This window comes from Gobius niger (assembly GCF_951799975.1).
Source record: "Gobius niger genome assembly, chromosome: 12".
NCBI classification, from domain to species: domain Eukaryota; kingdom Metazoa; phylum Chordata; class Actinopteri; order Gobiiformes; family Gobiidae; genus Gobius; species Gobius niger.
The window spans coordinates 23,431,964-23,447,110 of NC_136863.1; the positions used below are offsets into that span (position 1 = coordinate 23,431,964).

The following is a 15,147-nucleotide window of genomic DNA, read 5'->3' on the forward strand; positions in this document are numbered from 1 at the left end:
AACAACAACAGTAACAACAAGAACAACAGTGGTAACAACAACAACAACAACGGTAACAACAACAACAACAACAGTAACAACAACAACAACCCACGCGCCTGTGTCCTTATTTATTAACATAGAAAAAAGCTGAGGTTAGATACATTTTGAGCACATTTTCTGACGACCTGCACCTCCTGTGTAAGAGCTGCTAGAAGCCCCTATTCCTAATTGATGGTCATACTCCAGGTATTTATTGTCCTATCCAGGATAAAGGGCTCACGATTGGTGCTTCCTGGTGATGAACCAGACAGCCATGAGCACTAACATCCTTCATGCTGTTCGTCCCCTGTCCTTTTACCCAGATTCACCTCCAAAACAGCGTGTCTGTCCCGGGGCCGGAGAGGGAGAGGACAGAGGACAGAGGGAGGAAGCTGTTGATGCTTATTAACTGTGATCCTCTTCAGATGAGACTTTGTGCTCTTTTACTGTCACAAGATTAATCTCAAATCCTACAGCGCTGCCCAGAGACACCAAAGTCCTTTACCCCAAAACAGAATGTGTGCGCAGACTAGAGCAGGTCTCAATGAGTGGGACGTCCTGCGGGGAACAAAATATGCATGAAGGGCTGGTGGTAGTCTGCTAAAATGTGGGTTCTGTTCCTGTTCTTGGTTCAGGAATATAATTGAAACAAATAAAACTTAATTTATAAAGTGTGTTCTCTATTAAAGAAAAGAGGTTGCCTCCACTTCCTTCCCACCCTCTCAACAAATGTTTAGGATTAACTAAACACAGCAAAATGAAAAGCCTTTGATAGCTCCTACAGGCCTAACCTGAAACTGCACTTATGGGAATAGGTGTCAATAATATTATTCACAGGCAAAGGCGCCACCGCGGCCCGACTCCTGAGTAAATAACCCCATACACATAAACAAATAACCCCATACGCGTAATAAATAAATAAACCTCACCTCATGGTCTGCAGCTGGACCTGAGTCCGTAGTTTCAGCTGTATCTGTATTTAGTTGACTAATCGTTTAGTCAAAGGCAACGATGGTCAAAAGAAGAAAAAAAAAAGGTCACGTGCTCAGAAGCTGCAGCAGTAGCGATGTGTGCTGTGTTTATTTATGACCTGGACACGGTTAATTATGAGCTCCATAAATAATTACCCCAAACTTCAAAGCCATGTTACCTCTTGAGATTCAGGGGGAGCGTGGCTGAGATCAGGACACCCTAAATACTGCCCTTAATTGGACCGTATAACCACACTGTGAGGGTGGAAGTAGATCTATAGGGAAAAACAGACCTAAGTTTGTGGTCAACATTGTAGGCCTATATAGTAAAGTCTTTTTGCTTTATACAATGTGGGACACTTATTTTTAATATAGGTTTAAATGCAGCTAATTAAATGATTCATCAGTGACCCTTTTGTAATATCAGTGTTTGTGAGAGTGGGTGCTGTTATTTTCAAACTCGTGAACCTGACTGGTTGCGATGGATGGGAGTGACGAGTGAATGTGTGTAAATAAAGTAAATAAAGTAAATATTAAGGTGCGGAAGTAAGTATGTTAGGCTATAATTTGTTATTTTGCCTTTTGACATATTACTGCAGCTACTACAGGCCTACAGCTGTTATTGTATTATAGCCTACATTTCATTTTATTGCCGTTTCGAACTGTTAAAAGCTCTTCAAAGGATGAGTGTTGCAGAAACCCCTTGGTTAAAACACTGACACCAGCTTCAGACTGCTAGTAGATGATCTATATTTGGACAATGTATAAAATTGAAATGAGCTTCAGCAAATAGGACCCTTATTTTGAAATGATACTTTTACAGTGGAAACATAGCTCCCTCTAGTGGCCAACACCAATAATGATTCCTAATTTGCATATTTAATAAACCACCTCTTAGTGGTGACTGGTTCGTGTATGACCTAATCAGTAAATATATGGACAAATGTCTGAACTGGGCAAACCATGTCAAAACCTGAAACCAATGTGAGGCATTATTAAAGAATACATTAATTGTACTTAAAATTAAAGTGTTAAATTGTAAAATGAGTGCCCACGTGTGGGACACTTAATGAAAACATAGGCTAACAAACTCAATATCACACACATGTTCAGGTTTATGGGGAGCTAAAAAAACAAAACAAAAAACATTACAAGCGTTGGTGATTCAATAACATAGTTTAATTTCTCAGTGTTTTAGTATAAAAATCCCAGCGTCTGTTGGCTATACTGTGGTCTTTTTCCCAGAGAATCAGCTAAAGTACCAAATGTATTTACACACGATGTCATTCAGACACTATCCCATCAAAGAAACACCAAACACTACCACCGCACCGCTCAGATTAATGCTATCCATATGAAAAAAAAAAGGTAAAAAAAAATCAAATAAAATCACAAAAAACAATGGAGGGAAGACAGTGAGCAGCCCCGACAAGAGCGCCCCCTGCAGTCTGTGCCCGTAGTTACTTTTCCTTTTACAATACTATAAAGTGATGCATAAACGATTTCTGTTTTACAATAAATTAGTTCAGGCACGAGCTCCTATCCGTCGTTTGTGAGAAGTAAAAAAAAAAAAAGAAAAAAAAAAAGATATTTTTTAACAGAAGACACTTGAACTCATCACAGCACGCTAAACACTCACAAAAAAAAGGCTGAACACTTAGAAAAGTAAAATAAAAACACACATTAGTGGAAAACTTGTGGGCAGCAGATTTTTTTTGGTTTCGAATGAATTATGCACTTCAGGCATTTTAGAAACTTCTATATAGACTTTATATAAATATGTACAAACAAAAAAAACAAACAGAAGAATAAATGAATGCATGAGTGATGTCATCGTAAAAACATTCAGTAAAAAAAAAAAAAGAATTATGCGTTCACACCAAAAAACAAAACAAAATTAATGCCAAAGAGAGAACTTTTAGCCAATAAGTTACAAAACGGTAAAAAAGAGGTGGATAAAAAACAGTATGCAGGTTAGTTTAGGCCAAGGTTTAACCAAATGCTACGGTACGGTTCAGTTTGGTACAATGTTAGCATCTCTGTTGTGAAAACAGAACGAGGCAGGTGTCCTCAACACTATGGCACCCCTTACAAAGCCTGCGGTACGGAATCAGAGACAGGACAGTAATGGAGCTGAACACTGCCGCTTGCTCAACAAAAAAACAAAAAAAACATCAATTTACTAGAAAAATACAATATAGTTATAATAGGTAACCCACGTAAAATGGCATCATTTTTTAAGGCTCATCTTTTTTTTTTTTCTTTTAAATTAACAGTCATATGCAACAATAGACATGAAATGCTTCTTTCTCAAATATACCTCTATATAACATTTACACGTAGCTCAGGAGTGGAGTAAGTTGATCTCACAAAACCCTAATGTCCACACACTTTTAAGTCACTTAACCGTCTATGTACAATTTATTGCAGCAAAGGGTCCATACAGCGCATAAGTTGAGTCGACACATCCACAACAACAAAAAAAACTCATTACTTTTATGATTTACTTAAAAAAAGGACGATGACGACACAAACATGAATCGGACTCTGTCGCTCACAGTGAAAAACCCCCAGACCATTTGAGGACTTCTTTTTTTTTTAATAATTTGATTTAAACCGGACTGAACCGTACCGTAAGGCCTGGTATAATCGAGGCTTTAGTTTTTGTCTCTCCGCAGAGATAGCACCAACTTAAGCAATAGGGCCGGGATAATCCGTGAAACTTCGTCATGACACGAGTATTGTTGTTGATGAGGCGGAAGAGCTCCACTGCTTTTTATTTTAGAAGAGACAAAAGTGGTCGAGAGCTCTACCATAGCGGCATTTTTCAAAATATGCCAGAATAAGACTTTTTGAAAATGCACCTTGTGTTTTAGTCAGGGTTAAGTATTGCATTACTTAATATATAAAACAACATATCGCAATTCTAGGTGATACAATAAACATATCGTCTGTAACAAAAATGCACGGTAACTTAAAAACCATAGACATGATTTTTTTTCAATTCACCTAAAAGTTGATGGAAAAAATGGAAGGTACAGTGATAAAATGGTTTAGTAAAAAAAATAGAAAACAGTCAACGCGATATTCAACAGTTATTGAATATCACACAATTTCTTTCATGTAGAGCAGCCCTAACATCGAATCGCCTCGATGTATCGTGATACATATTTATCGTGACAAAAGCGGATCATCCCAGCCCTAGTAAGCAGCCACGCCTCCCGTTCGTTGTATAAATACATCTATACGATGAACTACCAAAAAAAAAACAAAGAGTAGAAGAAAACAAACTAAGGAAGAATAAATTAGTGTCAGGCCTATAATATGTACAGGACGCTGCTGCTTGGACTAAATGGGATGTGGAAATGGCAGTGGGATTGTTGCAGCAGTCTTTGCAGCACGTTTAAGAAGAGGTCAGAGGTCACCCCCCCCCACACCCCGACACATTCAACAGATTTCAGTCACTCACAGCCCGGTTGGATTTTTTTTTTAAACGGTTTTAACTTTCACCCGCTAACCGAGTCGTTGCATAGCTCTTGGGACAAGGGGTCGATAAGCTACAGTGTTTGGGGGAAGAAAAAAAAAAAAGATGTGACACGAGTAAAACCATGAAAAGGGGAAGAAGAAGAAGAAAAAAGAAGATAATAAAAGCAACCCAGCTCCAGTTGACAGGTACATGGTAAACATGACAGGCGAGTTTTGTGCGTGTCGGCGGCGTTTGCGTAAAGAAAAAACAAAACAAAAGAAAGCACAAGGGTAAAATGATTGAATAAAAACAATGGAATTAAAGGTGTGGATATTTCGGGGAGGGAGGTTTCAGTCTGTGAGAGCTGGTTTATTTGTTGCTCGGTTTCGGATTGCCACACACACGACTCAAGTGGTCCATGGCCCGGTCGAAGGCGAGCCGCACGGCCTTTCTGTGGAACGCGGAGCACGACTCCACCAGCTTCAGGCGGTCCAGCGACGGGTGGATCCCGAAGGGCGCCATCTTGGATCTAGGAAGCCATTGCCTGATGACAGAGGAGACGGCTATAGTTACACATTTGTCCAGTATGGCCAGACTGGAGGAATTAACAGTAGCTTATCAGCACAAATTGGAAGCTAAGATGATTTTAGCCACAAGATGTCATCTTTGCAGCATTTGTACGTGTAAATACAAAGGCAGTAACTCACCAGCTGCGTCTGCTGTCGAAGAAGTGGACGAGGAATAGTTTCTCTTCGGACTTGAACTGCATCCGCTCTCCGAGTCTGAGCACGTCCCGCGGCGGCCGGGGGAGGTTCAGCCCGGGGAACCGACAGCCCGTCCTCTGCACCCGCGGCTCCATGATCTGGGGTGCACACAAACACAGCCATTACGGTACGGGAACACTGGCGTCTCCATGGCGACGGGGCACAAGCTCCCAGCGGCTGCACAGAGACACAGGCATGCACTGGCTCCTCATGCAGCAGAAGCAGCTGAAGCTCCGCCGGAGGCACTACCACAAGACGAGGCAGACCGGGACCGACCACTCACCAGCGCAGGGAAGGATGGATATCCACTACACTTAGCCCAAACTAGTTTAAGAGGCTCCAGCGCAAATGCAGCGGAGTCTGAAGGCTTCCACACAGCTACAGGGACAACAACAGCAGGTTAAACACAAGACGCACAACAGGGAAAGCCACACTGCCAAGTTGAGTTTCCATAAACTACAGTTTTACATCTATGAAAAAATTGGAAGCTGTTGTAATAGATTTCAAAAAATAAACTTCCGACAGCGGAGTTTTTAATGATATTTCAAAGGTTAGGTACAATCAGTGTAATGTCAGTGAGCAGTATTGCACTGGGTAAAATATGCTGTGTATTGGTAATAGTGTAGCTTTAATGACGAGCTTTAGAACTGTTTCAATGCGATTCATTTGGCCTCACTGATGTCATTGTTAAATACTGTCCCATTGTGAAAGCATTAGGAGCATAAGGATGCAAAAGACAAGTGGTTCAGAGGTTTAACGGCTGAGATGACACATTGGTGCCTCACAGAACAGTTTTTACAGAAGAAGCAAAAAGGCGGGCTGCAGTTGAATTCATCATCTCTATTACACAATATGATCACAGACTCTCAAACTGTGCAAATTGTACTTTTTATTACAAGGAATTTCATGAGATTTTTCAAAATGCTTCTTTAATTAACTTATGGAAACGCAACTTTAGTCGGTTAATCACGTAATAGCAACAGACAGAACAAACACACAGTTAAATATTTGGCTCTTTGTAACATTTTTACATGTTGATTGTCATTGGGCTTATTTAGTTGAGATTGTCTGATTGTCCAGACGCATATATTCTGTAAAAAAACTTTCAAAGTAAAAATGTCAATTTGTTTACAAAAACATATGCACAAAAATAGACATACAGAAACAACAGAACGCCTAGAGCTGTCATGAAGTCATAAAACCATTGAAACAAAAGGCGCCTTTAGAATTGGATAAACACTGTTCCGGACAGGTTTATTTATGGTTCTGCAAAGTCAGCCACACAGAGCCTGCAGTGTTTATGTAGCAACTATTACATTATGTTAGAGTTTATATATTGATAAATATGTTTTAATGATGCTCCTGTTTCACAGCTTTAGGTGTCATTGGGGAACGGGACGTGTGCACATACAGTACATACGGTGTTAGTTTGGGGCTTTTTGCAGAGGGTTGGTGAAAGCGTGCCATGCTGATTCATGCACTTAAACTGGGCTGACCCTGGTTCAGGTGCTGCATGTTTTACCTGTGGACACTTTTGCAGAGTTGGTGAACTCTCCATTTTCCACACAGCTTATAACTGAACTTTTATCATCCACAGTGCTTCTCCGAGCTGCCGGCCGACCCTTCCCACTTTTAGACACTGAGGTGGTGCTGAAATTCAAGAAATAATTGGAGGAATTCATTTTAAAATGATGAATAAGAAATGTAGAATGATGCATGGCAGGTGCTGTTGTTCAGACCTGGTGCCGCAGAGGACGTCGCTTGAGGAAAGACTGGACTCTGAGGCACAGCGTCGCCGCGGCTCTAGCGGCCGAGAGGGCAGCGAGGTCTCATCCTCCTCCTCCATCACAAAACCGTTTGTAAGCCCTGAAACAGGAAACATTTGAAACCTTTTGTGTACACAGGTGGAGAGGAATAAACCAACTGTGTATTAACATAAGTCATATTTAACTATGAAGCTTGCACAAACACATGATGAATCACAATTACTCCCACTATACTCATCTTTCACTTGTGATGTCTTAATGTTAATACTAGTTAATACTAAAAAAATTTAATCGAGTTAATTATGGCCTTTGCAATTAATTAATCGCATTAAAGCATCATTTTTTTTTTTTTTAGAGTTATATTTTAGATGCTTCTTTGTATTTTCCGGCTTTTGAACTTATCTGAAGTGCAGATATGAGGCATGTGTGAACATTTCAAACAATGATCTTTTTAAATAGGTTTATGTCGGTGCTTAACTGTGTGAATAAAACAACATTGACAGTCAAATTGTTTTTGGCTTCACGTGTCGTTTGTGCCTAAGTAACGTCTGCAAGAAAAAAAAGAAACTGAAGTGTTGAAAGTTAAGTGCGATTAATTTCGAGTAATCTTTTTAATCGCACTAAACCTTATGTAATTAATTAATCGAAAAAAGTCCCAGCCCTAGTTAATACATGTTACTGTTTACAATAGCTGTGGGCAAATGTAGTGATGCATTATGATTACTCTAGGGCTGGGTGGGCCATATCGTATCGCATATCGATATCGCGATATAGTTTTTTGATATTGTTGTAGTTTTTGATATCGCTGTGGACATGATATAATTTATGTTACGCTCAGCTCCTTCAGAGCAGCATAAAGACTGACTGTAGAACACAGAGACAGGTGCTTAGAAAGTAAAATGAATGCGGAAAAAAAAAAGAGAGAATAAAATATCTTTGAATTAATCTTTCCAATCGGTGTAAGGCCGGGATTTTGATGTCAAATGTCCATTGTCAATTATATCCTTATCGTGATATTCTGTTTTTATATCGTGATATAGATTTTAGGCCATATCGCCCTGCCCTACTGGGTATTGCCAACAACTTCATGATACGATACGTATTGCGATTCAAGTGGCCATAATACAAGATATATTCCAAATTAGAAAGAAAGAAAACAAGATAGGTGCACATGGAGGTTAATATTATGCTGAATAAGCTCAGCGTGCCATTTAAGCCTTTTTATTAGAGTAGTTAGAGTGCATGTTGTGATACGTTCCTGTAAAAGACGATGTTTAGACAAACAGATTTGCGTATCACGATGCAAGTGCCTTAAAACGATACGCGTATAGTCACGTACTCCCTAACAATATGCTGTTGATACGATATATTGGGCAAAGCCCTGGATTAATAGTCCTTGTACCTGCACTGGCACGTTTCCGGGGCACCTCGTCATGTGCGTCGACACTGCTGCTGCGGGTTCGTTTCTTGGGTAACAGCAGCGTCTCGAGACGAGGTATCACCACAGAGAGGAAGGTCTTGGCCAGTGGCGCACCGGACTCCTCTGCTGGGCTGGGCTTATGGGGACTGACACTTTTGGACTTTCTGAACAGGATGTTAGTCCGTCTGTTCCCACGGGGTGAGAGGTCGGGCTGCAGATCCGGCAGCAGCTCGTCGGGGAGGTGTCCGTTGGGCGTGTCCCGCGGCGGTGAGGTAGATGCGTCCAGCTCCATGGGCGTCCCGTCTACATCTGGTTCAGTGAGGGTGACAGCGGGGGCGGAGCTGAGGGGAGTGTCTGTGGGTGGAGAAGGCGGCGCAGGCAGTGGCTGGAACTCTTGCGCTGCAGTGGGGAGGTCGGGTAGTGGTTTGAGCTCAGCCGGTGTTGGGGCGGGGTCGTGGGATGCAGGGTCAGGCTGGGGGTGGGGCTTCTTGAGGCCAATGACGCTGCGGACCTCCGTGATGGTCTTCTTCAGTAACTTGAGCCGTTTGCTGCGGGACGGGCTCTGCTTCATGGTTCGACTGAGGTCCAGTTTCTGCAAAAGCTCTTTTAGCTGCTGCTCCAGAGGGGTGCGCTGGCGATAGGCGGGGGTCAACAGCTTGTCCACTGAACAAGAACAACAGAAAGACAGACACTGTAAATACTTCACCGGATGGCTGACGGCTAACGTTAATTTGATAGAAACAGAAGTGTACATACCCTCCTCCCACGTAAAAGGGGTCGTCTCCTCCTGCTTAGGAGCCTCTGGCAGGTGGATCCCACTCGGGAAGTCAAAGCCGATGCGCTCCACCTCTCTCTGCGCTCTTCTCAGGATGGCCCCTCCGTGGTCCTGCATCCGAAGGCCCGCTTTGTAAAAGAAGTTGTCCTTGGCGTTGTAGGTCAGACAGTTGGCAATGATGAGGTTGAAGTCGGACTCAAACTCGTCCAGGTTTCTGTAGCAGTGATCGTCAATGCGCTTTCTCATCGTGGAGAAGTCCATAGGGTTCGTAATAACATCCATGTAATCCGTAACCTGGAAGGACAAGACAGGAATTTAACACACACACACAGGCTGTATGCAAAGAGAAAAACACAATGTAGTATGTTTCAGACAATGGTATTAATAGAAACTCTGAGTCGTCTCTAAAAGGGGGTGGTGTTACTGCAGTGATATAATCCAGTGCTTCCGAAGAAGGGGTGTGCGGACCACAAGGGGCACATGAGCACCGGAATTTAGCCATGGGCTGATTTTCCATCCCTTGTTCTAAACTTTTTTCATTTCTAAGTAACTGGCAACACCCTTAAAAGCAGGGGTCAGTGAGTGTGAACCACGTTCACAAAACCATAACACAAGTCTGAGCTTACATTGAGTCGAGGTTTGTGTGGAAAGGCGTGTTCAAAGCTAATCACCCCCGCCTGAAATGTGACCTGCTCGAGGACTTGCTTTACTGGCGTGACTAGAAGAAATTCCTTAAACTTGAAATTACTCGGAAAATTGATTCATTTTTTTAAAGCATTATTTTTGCTGTGTCTGTTTAAGTGATTCATGTAAACCTTTTCTGATAAACAAGCAAACAAACAAAGGCACAACGTTGCGTTTTGCTACATTTATGCATTTTCAGTATGTCTCCTTCAGGAGGCCAAATCCCATTGTGCCCACTATGTTTTTAGCCTGTTTTAAAACTACTTTTAACTGCTTCTTTGCCATCAGAGTCTGGGTCTTTTATGTGCTCAGAAGATAAAGGGCCGTTACTCTGATCTGCTTTTCATACATATACATTTACTTAAAGCAAACACAAAATACCATGGCTATGGTGTCTAAAATGATTCCTCTGCGCTTGATTTAATGCATTATGTAAGTCCTTTAAGCCAAAAATGAATTAAAATAGTCCAGTGTGTAATACATTTTAAATAGTTCCGTGTATAATACATTTAAAATAGTCCACTATAATAAAAGGGCAGTACCTCCATGACGTTGACAGGCTGAGCGAAAATATTGTAGTTGTCCTTTTCCTGGAGCTGCTGGAGAACTGCTCTCAGCAGAATACTGAACGGAGTCAACTGCATCTCCAGAACGGACTGCTGCAACCTCATCTGAAACAAACAAGGACGCCTTCTTAATACAAGTTTTGTTTCTAAAATTAGACATTTGGCAAAAGTAGATTGAGATGGCTCCGGTACCTCTTCTCTCTTGAGTTTCTCCCTCTTCCTGATGAGCTCTAATAATAACCTAGCTCTTTCGAGGTCATGGCGAAGGCGGTGCCATTCTTTTAGCTGCTCTTTAAGGGCTTTGTTAGCCTCCACGCGATGGTCCTACAATGGAGAAAAAAACTTATCCTCAGCCACTTTTGCTAGAGGCCTATGTAAACAGCATTGTAAAATCACAAACCGTCTGCTTGGATTTGGGAGGCTGAGGGTTGGCCTGCAGCCGCCGGATCAGAGGCACATTGTTTCTCGACTGTCGTTTTAGCACCCAGTAACTCAGAACCCGCTCCACAAACGGCCGCTTCCTCTGCACCGACACCTGGTTCAGGATGGTGTCCAAACTGCAAAGACAAATGCTTCAGAATATTAACCATTACAGATATCTTAAATAGTACGCTTACTTTGACAATTTCACTAAATAAGTTCAGAATATTTATGGCTGATGAATACTACAATAAAACTGAATCCTGTGATCCCAGGTGAAAACTATAGCAATAGAAGAAGTGCTTTGCAGTTAAAAAGGACAGTCAGTAAATATTTCAGTGCAAATCTTTTGCTGGTAGTTTAAATCGGTGTTCCCAAACTTTTCCGGCCGCGACCCCCAAAATCACCAGACCAACAACTCAGGACCCCCACTGTAAAATATTATTAGTATTTAAAATAAATTCAGGTGCACAATAATAATAATACATCAAAAATACATCAAATTCATTTTTATGAAGGAGAAAAGATATCGTCTTAAAAACATCTCACGACTCCCACCTCAGTGTCTCATGACCCCCACTTCGGGAAACCCTGGTTTAGATGATGTGTCAAAAGTGGTACTAAAAACTTGTTTCAATGTTTATAATGGCTCATTTAAGGCTGCTAAGCTTAGTTTGACCTTGTGTAAACTGCAAAGGCTGAATTTATCAGTCATGTCTAAATAATCGGTCTCCATTAGCACTGTTTACGAACTAAAACTAATACCAACTTGCACAGCCTGTAATTTAGAACTCTATAAACATGCACTGAAAAGCTTATGATTCTGGTGTTATAAGGTCATATTTCAGACTTCTTTCAGAAATAAATACTTAATATTTACATAACATTCACAATCACAATTAATATCATAAAAGGTCACATTAATAGTTTTCCCCCCAAAATAATGTAAATATTTTGCTCTGTTGCCTACCTCGAAGCGGTGATGCTCGGCCCGCTGTTGGCTGGCATCTCTGGTTCTGCTTCAGGCTCAGGCTCCACTTTCTTGGTCTTCTTCCTGTGCCACGCTTTCGACCGGGCCTTCCCTCTCTTCTCACTCCTCTTTTGACACAGGCCATTCTTCCTGTGCTGTTCCTCGTAGATGTTCAGAGGCCTCCTATCACATCCATCCGGCGTATGGGCGCAGCAATAAGCAGTCTTCTTCACAGACAAAGTGGTAGTCCCCGATGGTGATACTTCTTTCATGGGCTCTATTTTCATAGACAACCCTGCCTTCTGTGCGCAGCTGACATGGAAAGCAGTGTAACAGTTGATTTTGTCACATTGAATACAAGCGCCGACGCCTTTCTCTTTGCACAGGTAACAGGTAAGCCTCCAGCGCGCCGGCGGGATATTTCGCACTCCATCGATAGGCTCAATAAAAACTGTATCTGAAAATCCAACCTCTGGCACCCAGATCGCACACGCTACATGCCCCCACCGGTCGTCGTCTGTCCTCTTCAGGGCGCCTCCTCGGTTGGGACAGAAGACGCATTCGGCAGGACGGGACGGGCATTGGAGGCAATGGCGACACAACCACTGTCCTTCAGGGATGTAGGGCACACCATAGCACTCCTGGTGCACTGCTATGTTACACGAATCGCAGAAAAGGATGACGTTGCTATCGGCTCCGTCTCCGTCCATGCAAATGCAGCAAACCGCATCTTCGTCCACCAGAGACTGGTGATCGCTCAGCCCCTGAGTGGCCATGTGGGACTCCTTCTCAAAGCGGTCCATGAGAAACTCAAACAGGTTGTGCGACACCTGACTGATGCCTTCGCTTTTCCGTTTCTCATTCAAAAGGTCTAGCCAGGCGTAGTCCTCCTCGTCCATGTCATACTCCACCTCCTCGTCGAGCTCCTCCTCAGTCAGTTCTGTGAATTTATAATATGCTGGAGGTCTCTTGGGCACCACGGGGAGGTTATACTCTACTGTCCTGAACTTAGGCTCCAGTAAACCATTGTTGTTGCTGTGTGTGGCAGCCTGTGAAGCCATCAGCGCTGCGTTCTTCTTCTGCTGGTTGTTTTTGAGGCGGACCGAGCGCACCAAGACTTGCTGAGGTTTCTCATGGTTTTCCTTGTTGCTGTTGCACTCCATGATCTCCTGCGCCGTGGGGTCGTCGTCGGAGATCACGTCCAGCTTGTCGTAGATACTGATCCGGTGAACGCGACCGTCCACCTCCAGCTCGACCATGCGCTGGGCTTGGGCGTAGGTGAGCGTCTCCCGATTGGGCGAGGGCTTGATGGGGGACGGCTCGCGCTTCAGCACCGACGTGCGCTGGTTGCGATTCTTTTTCCGCATCTTGAACCGTTTGGACCTTGCACAGAAGAAAGTATTGTTTATAGCAATATTTACATAACAGATGCAACCTTCGAACATATTTGTGTTGCAAAAAAACACATCAGTGAAACACTAAATGACAAGCACCTAACTGTAAGCTTCTGCAAGTTCTATTTTAGGCTTTTTAAGCATGAATTTAACTTGCATATCAACCAACATAACATTCAATCAATTACTGAGTCAGCATAGCTTGTAGAAAATAAAGTTATACTCAACCACAACATACTCCAAGATAACATTTACAGTATTATGGTGCAAGCAAGGCCACAATATCAACATGCAAGTCAAGGTTACTATTTGATACAGGATGCAATTCGTTGTTATGCCTCAACAAGCACTGCTTCAATGGGGGAGTATGGTATTTTGTGCCTTGCCTCTAGTTCCTTAAGCAACCCCCACACACAGTTGACGTGCCCTCGGCTTAAGAGAAGTGGCAGATTTAAGAAGTCGAGAGGGGAAATGACACAAGAAAAGTATTATGCAGGAAGTACGGACGAGACTGTATGACATGGCGTCAGTGTATGGCACTATATGCTTTAACAAACAATGTCATGCTAAAAGGAAGTCCTGCTCCAGTGTTTGGCCCACTGAACTGAAGTGTCCGGACACTGAAGTGGGTCAAAGGGCGTGTGGTAAAAATGGCCCAGCTCAACCAAAACAGTCTGGACATCAAGAAGCGCTGTTTAAAAGAAGATTACGATTCCTCCTTGAATTTACACTGAATGAAGTGGCGTGATGTATCGCAGTGAGGCAGTGGCACATGCTACTGTTTACATGTTAGTTTTATTGCTTTTAATTTAAACAGAGCGCAGTTGGTAGTGGCTGGTTTGGAAACGTAAACGACCTTGGAATAAGCGGTCCGTTGGTCAATCGGGAATCGTAAAGAAGTGGTTGATGTCTGCAGCGTTACCTTTAAACCTGTCAGTTTTAAAGCACAGAGGACAAGTACTGCCGCCTCGTTCTTTTTCCTGTTACTGACTGCATTTATAAAAGAGACATTGACCCGGGGCTGAAAACAACAATGCGCCTTTATACGCCCCTAGCCGGAGGCAGCGGGCTGTTGTTGAATTACAGCGGCAACCACCAGCTTTAACTCGGTCAGCCTCGCTCTGAATGAACAGGATCTCCCTGTGCTAATGTTGGGTTGTCTTCATCGACCTTGTATGTTAAAATAAATCGAGAATCGTGCCTTCAAAGCGCACGATCATCCCCCAAGTAAGGGCTATGCGGCACAGGGACCAGATGGTGTTTTTAATCGGGCAGTGGCCTCTCTAGTGGTCCGTAAAACACATTAGGACACTCCGTCCACAAATCTAGCTGCCGCTAGCCTTTAGCTTCACTGTAGGAGGAAATATGGCGACCAGCACAACATGAAACTGACTCAACTGAAAAAGTTGGTTGTTAGCTTAAGGCAGAGACGATTGTCCTTAATGAAACATACACATGATGATTAAAACAAAGAGTTTTCCCTGTGCTAAAAAATGGACAGTTCTTACCTTTTTATTTTTAGGATTTCTGCCTTTTAAAACCGGAGCAATGGCGGCGCGGCCTGCAGAGCACAGCAGCAGTTAATTCCACATTCAGTCAGCTCCTGCAAATGCGGCCGCGGCGTCGCTGAACCGGACAAATCCCAACGGCAACCGGCGGTCATCCAGGGCTGGGATCTCGGCCTGGTGTGTTATACAGTATTGGGGATGAATATTGACTTGCAGAAAGGCGCAGAGCGGTAGTTTGAAGTAGCAGTCCTCAGCGGCAGCCCGAGCTTCTCTTCCCCCAACAACAATGCAGCTGCGAGGCGTTCTGCCGCGACGTCACCGCGTACGCCCGAACACCCGGAAGTGTGCAGCGGTGTGGCGAGTGCATGGCGAGTTTGTTTTGGAAGCACATTATATCTCAACACACTCCAAGATAGATACAA

The 15,147-nt window shown here is 43.1% G+C and overlaps 2 protein-coding genes across 2 annotated transcripts in view; one reads left to right on the plus strand and one right to left on the minus strand.

Annotated features, from left to right (window-relative positions):
- Window positions 1-15,147, plus strand: part of pclaf (PCNA clamp associated factor) — a 379,199-nt gene that overhangs the window by 88,817 nt on the left and 275,235 nt on the right. The window lies entirely within an intron of this gene.
- Window positions 4,011-15,024, minus strand: LOC306971410 (bromodomain-containing protein 1-like). The gene is made up of 12 exons (XM_079567678.1): window positions 14,726-15,024; window positions 11,824-13,206; window positions 10,834-10,990; window positions 10,626-10,757; window positions 10,410-10,538; window positions 9,165-9,477; window positions 8,391-9,071; window positions 6,962-7,088; window positions 6,745-6,872; window positions 5,506-5,600; window positions 5,166-5,320; window positions 4,011-5,002 (listed from the first exon to the last, which is right to left on the minus strand). Exons 2-12 carry the CDS (start codon window positions 13,188-13,190, stop codon window positions 4,828-4,830), a joined length of 3,459 nt encoding a protein of 1,152 aa, XP_079423804.1. The 5' UTR covers window positions 13,191-13,206; window positions 14,726-15,024; the 3' UTR covers window positions 4,011-4,827.

Bases quoted from the DNA above. Each gene is read 5' to 3' on its own strand.
- LOC306971410 (XM_079567678.1), bottom strand. From the start codon at position 13,190: ATGCGGAAAAAGAATCGCAACCAGCGCACGTCGGTGCTGAAGCGCGAG. The intron at 9,072-9,164 runs GTATGTACACTT...GTTCTTGTTCAG, and splicing joins CCCTTTTACGTGGGAGGAGG to TGGACAAGCTGTTGACCCCC. The intron at 5,321-5,505 runs GTGAGTGGTCGG...TGTGCACCCCAG, and splicing joins ATCCATCCTTCCCTGCGCTG to ATCATGGAGCCGCGGGTGCA.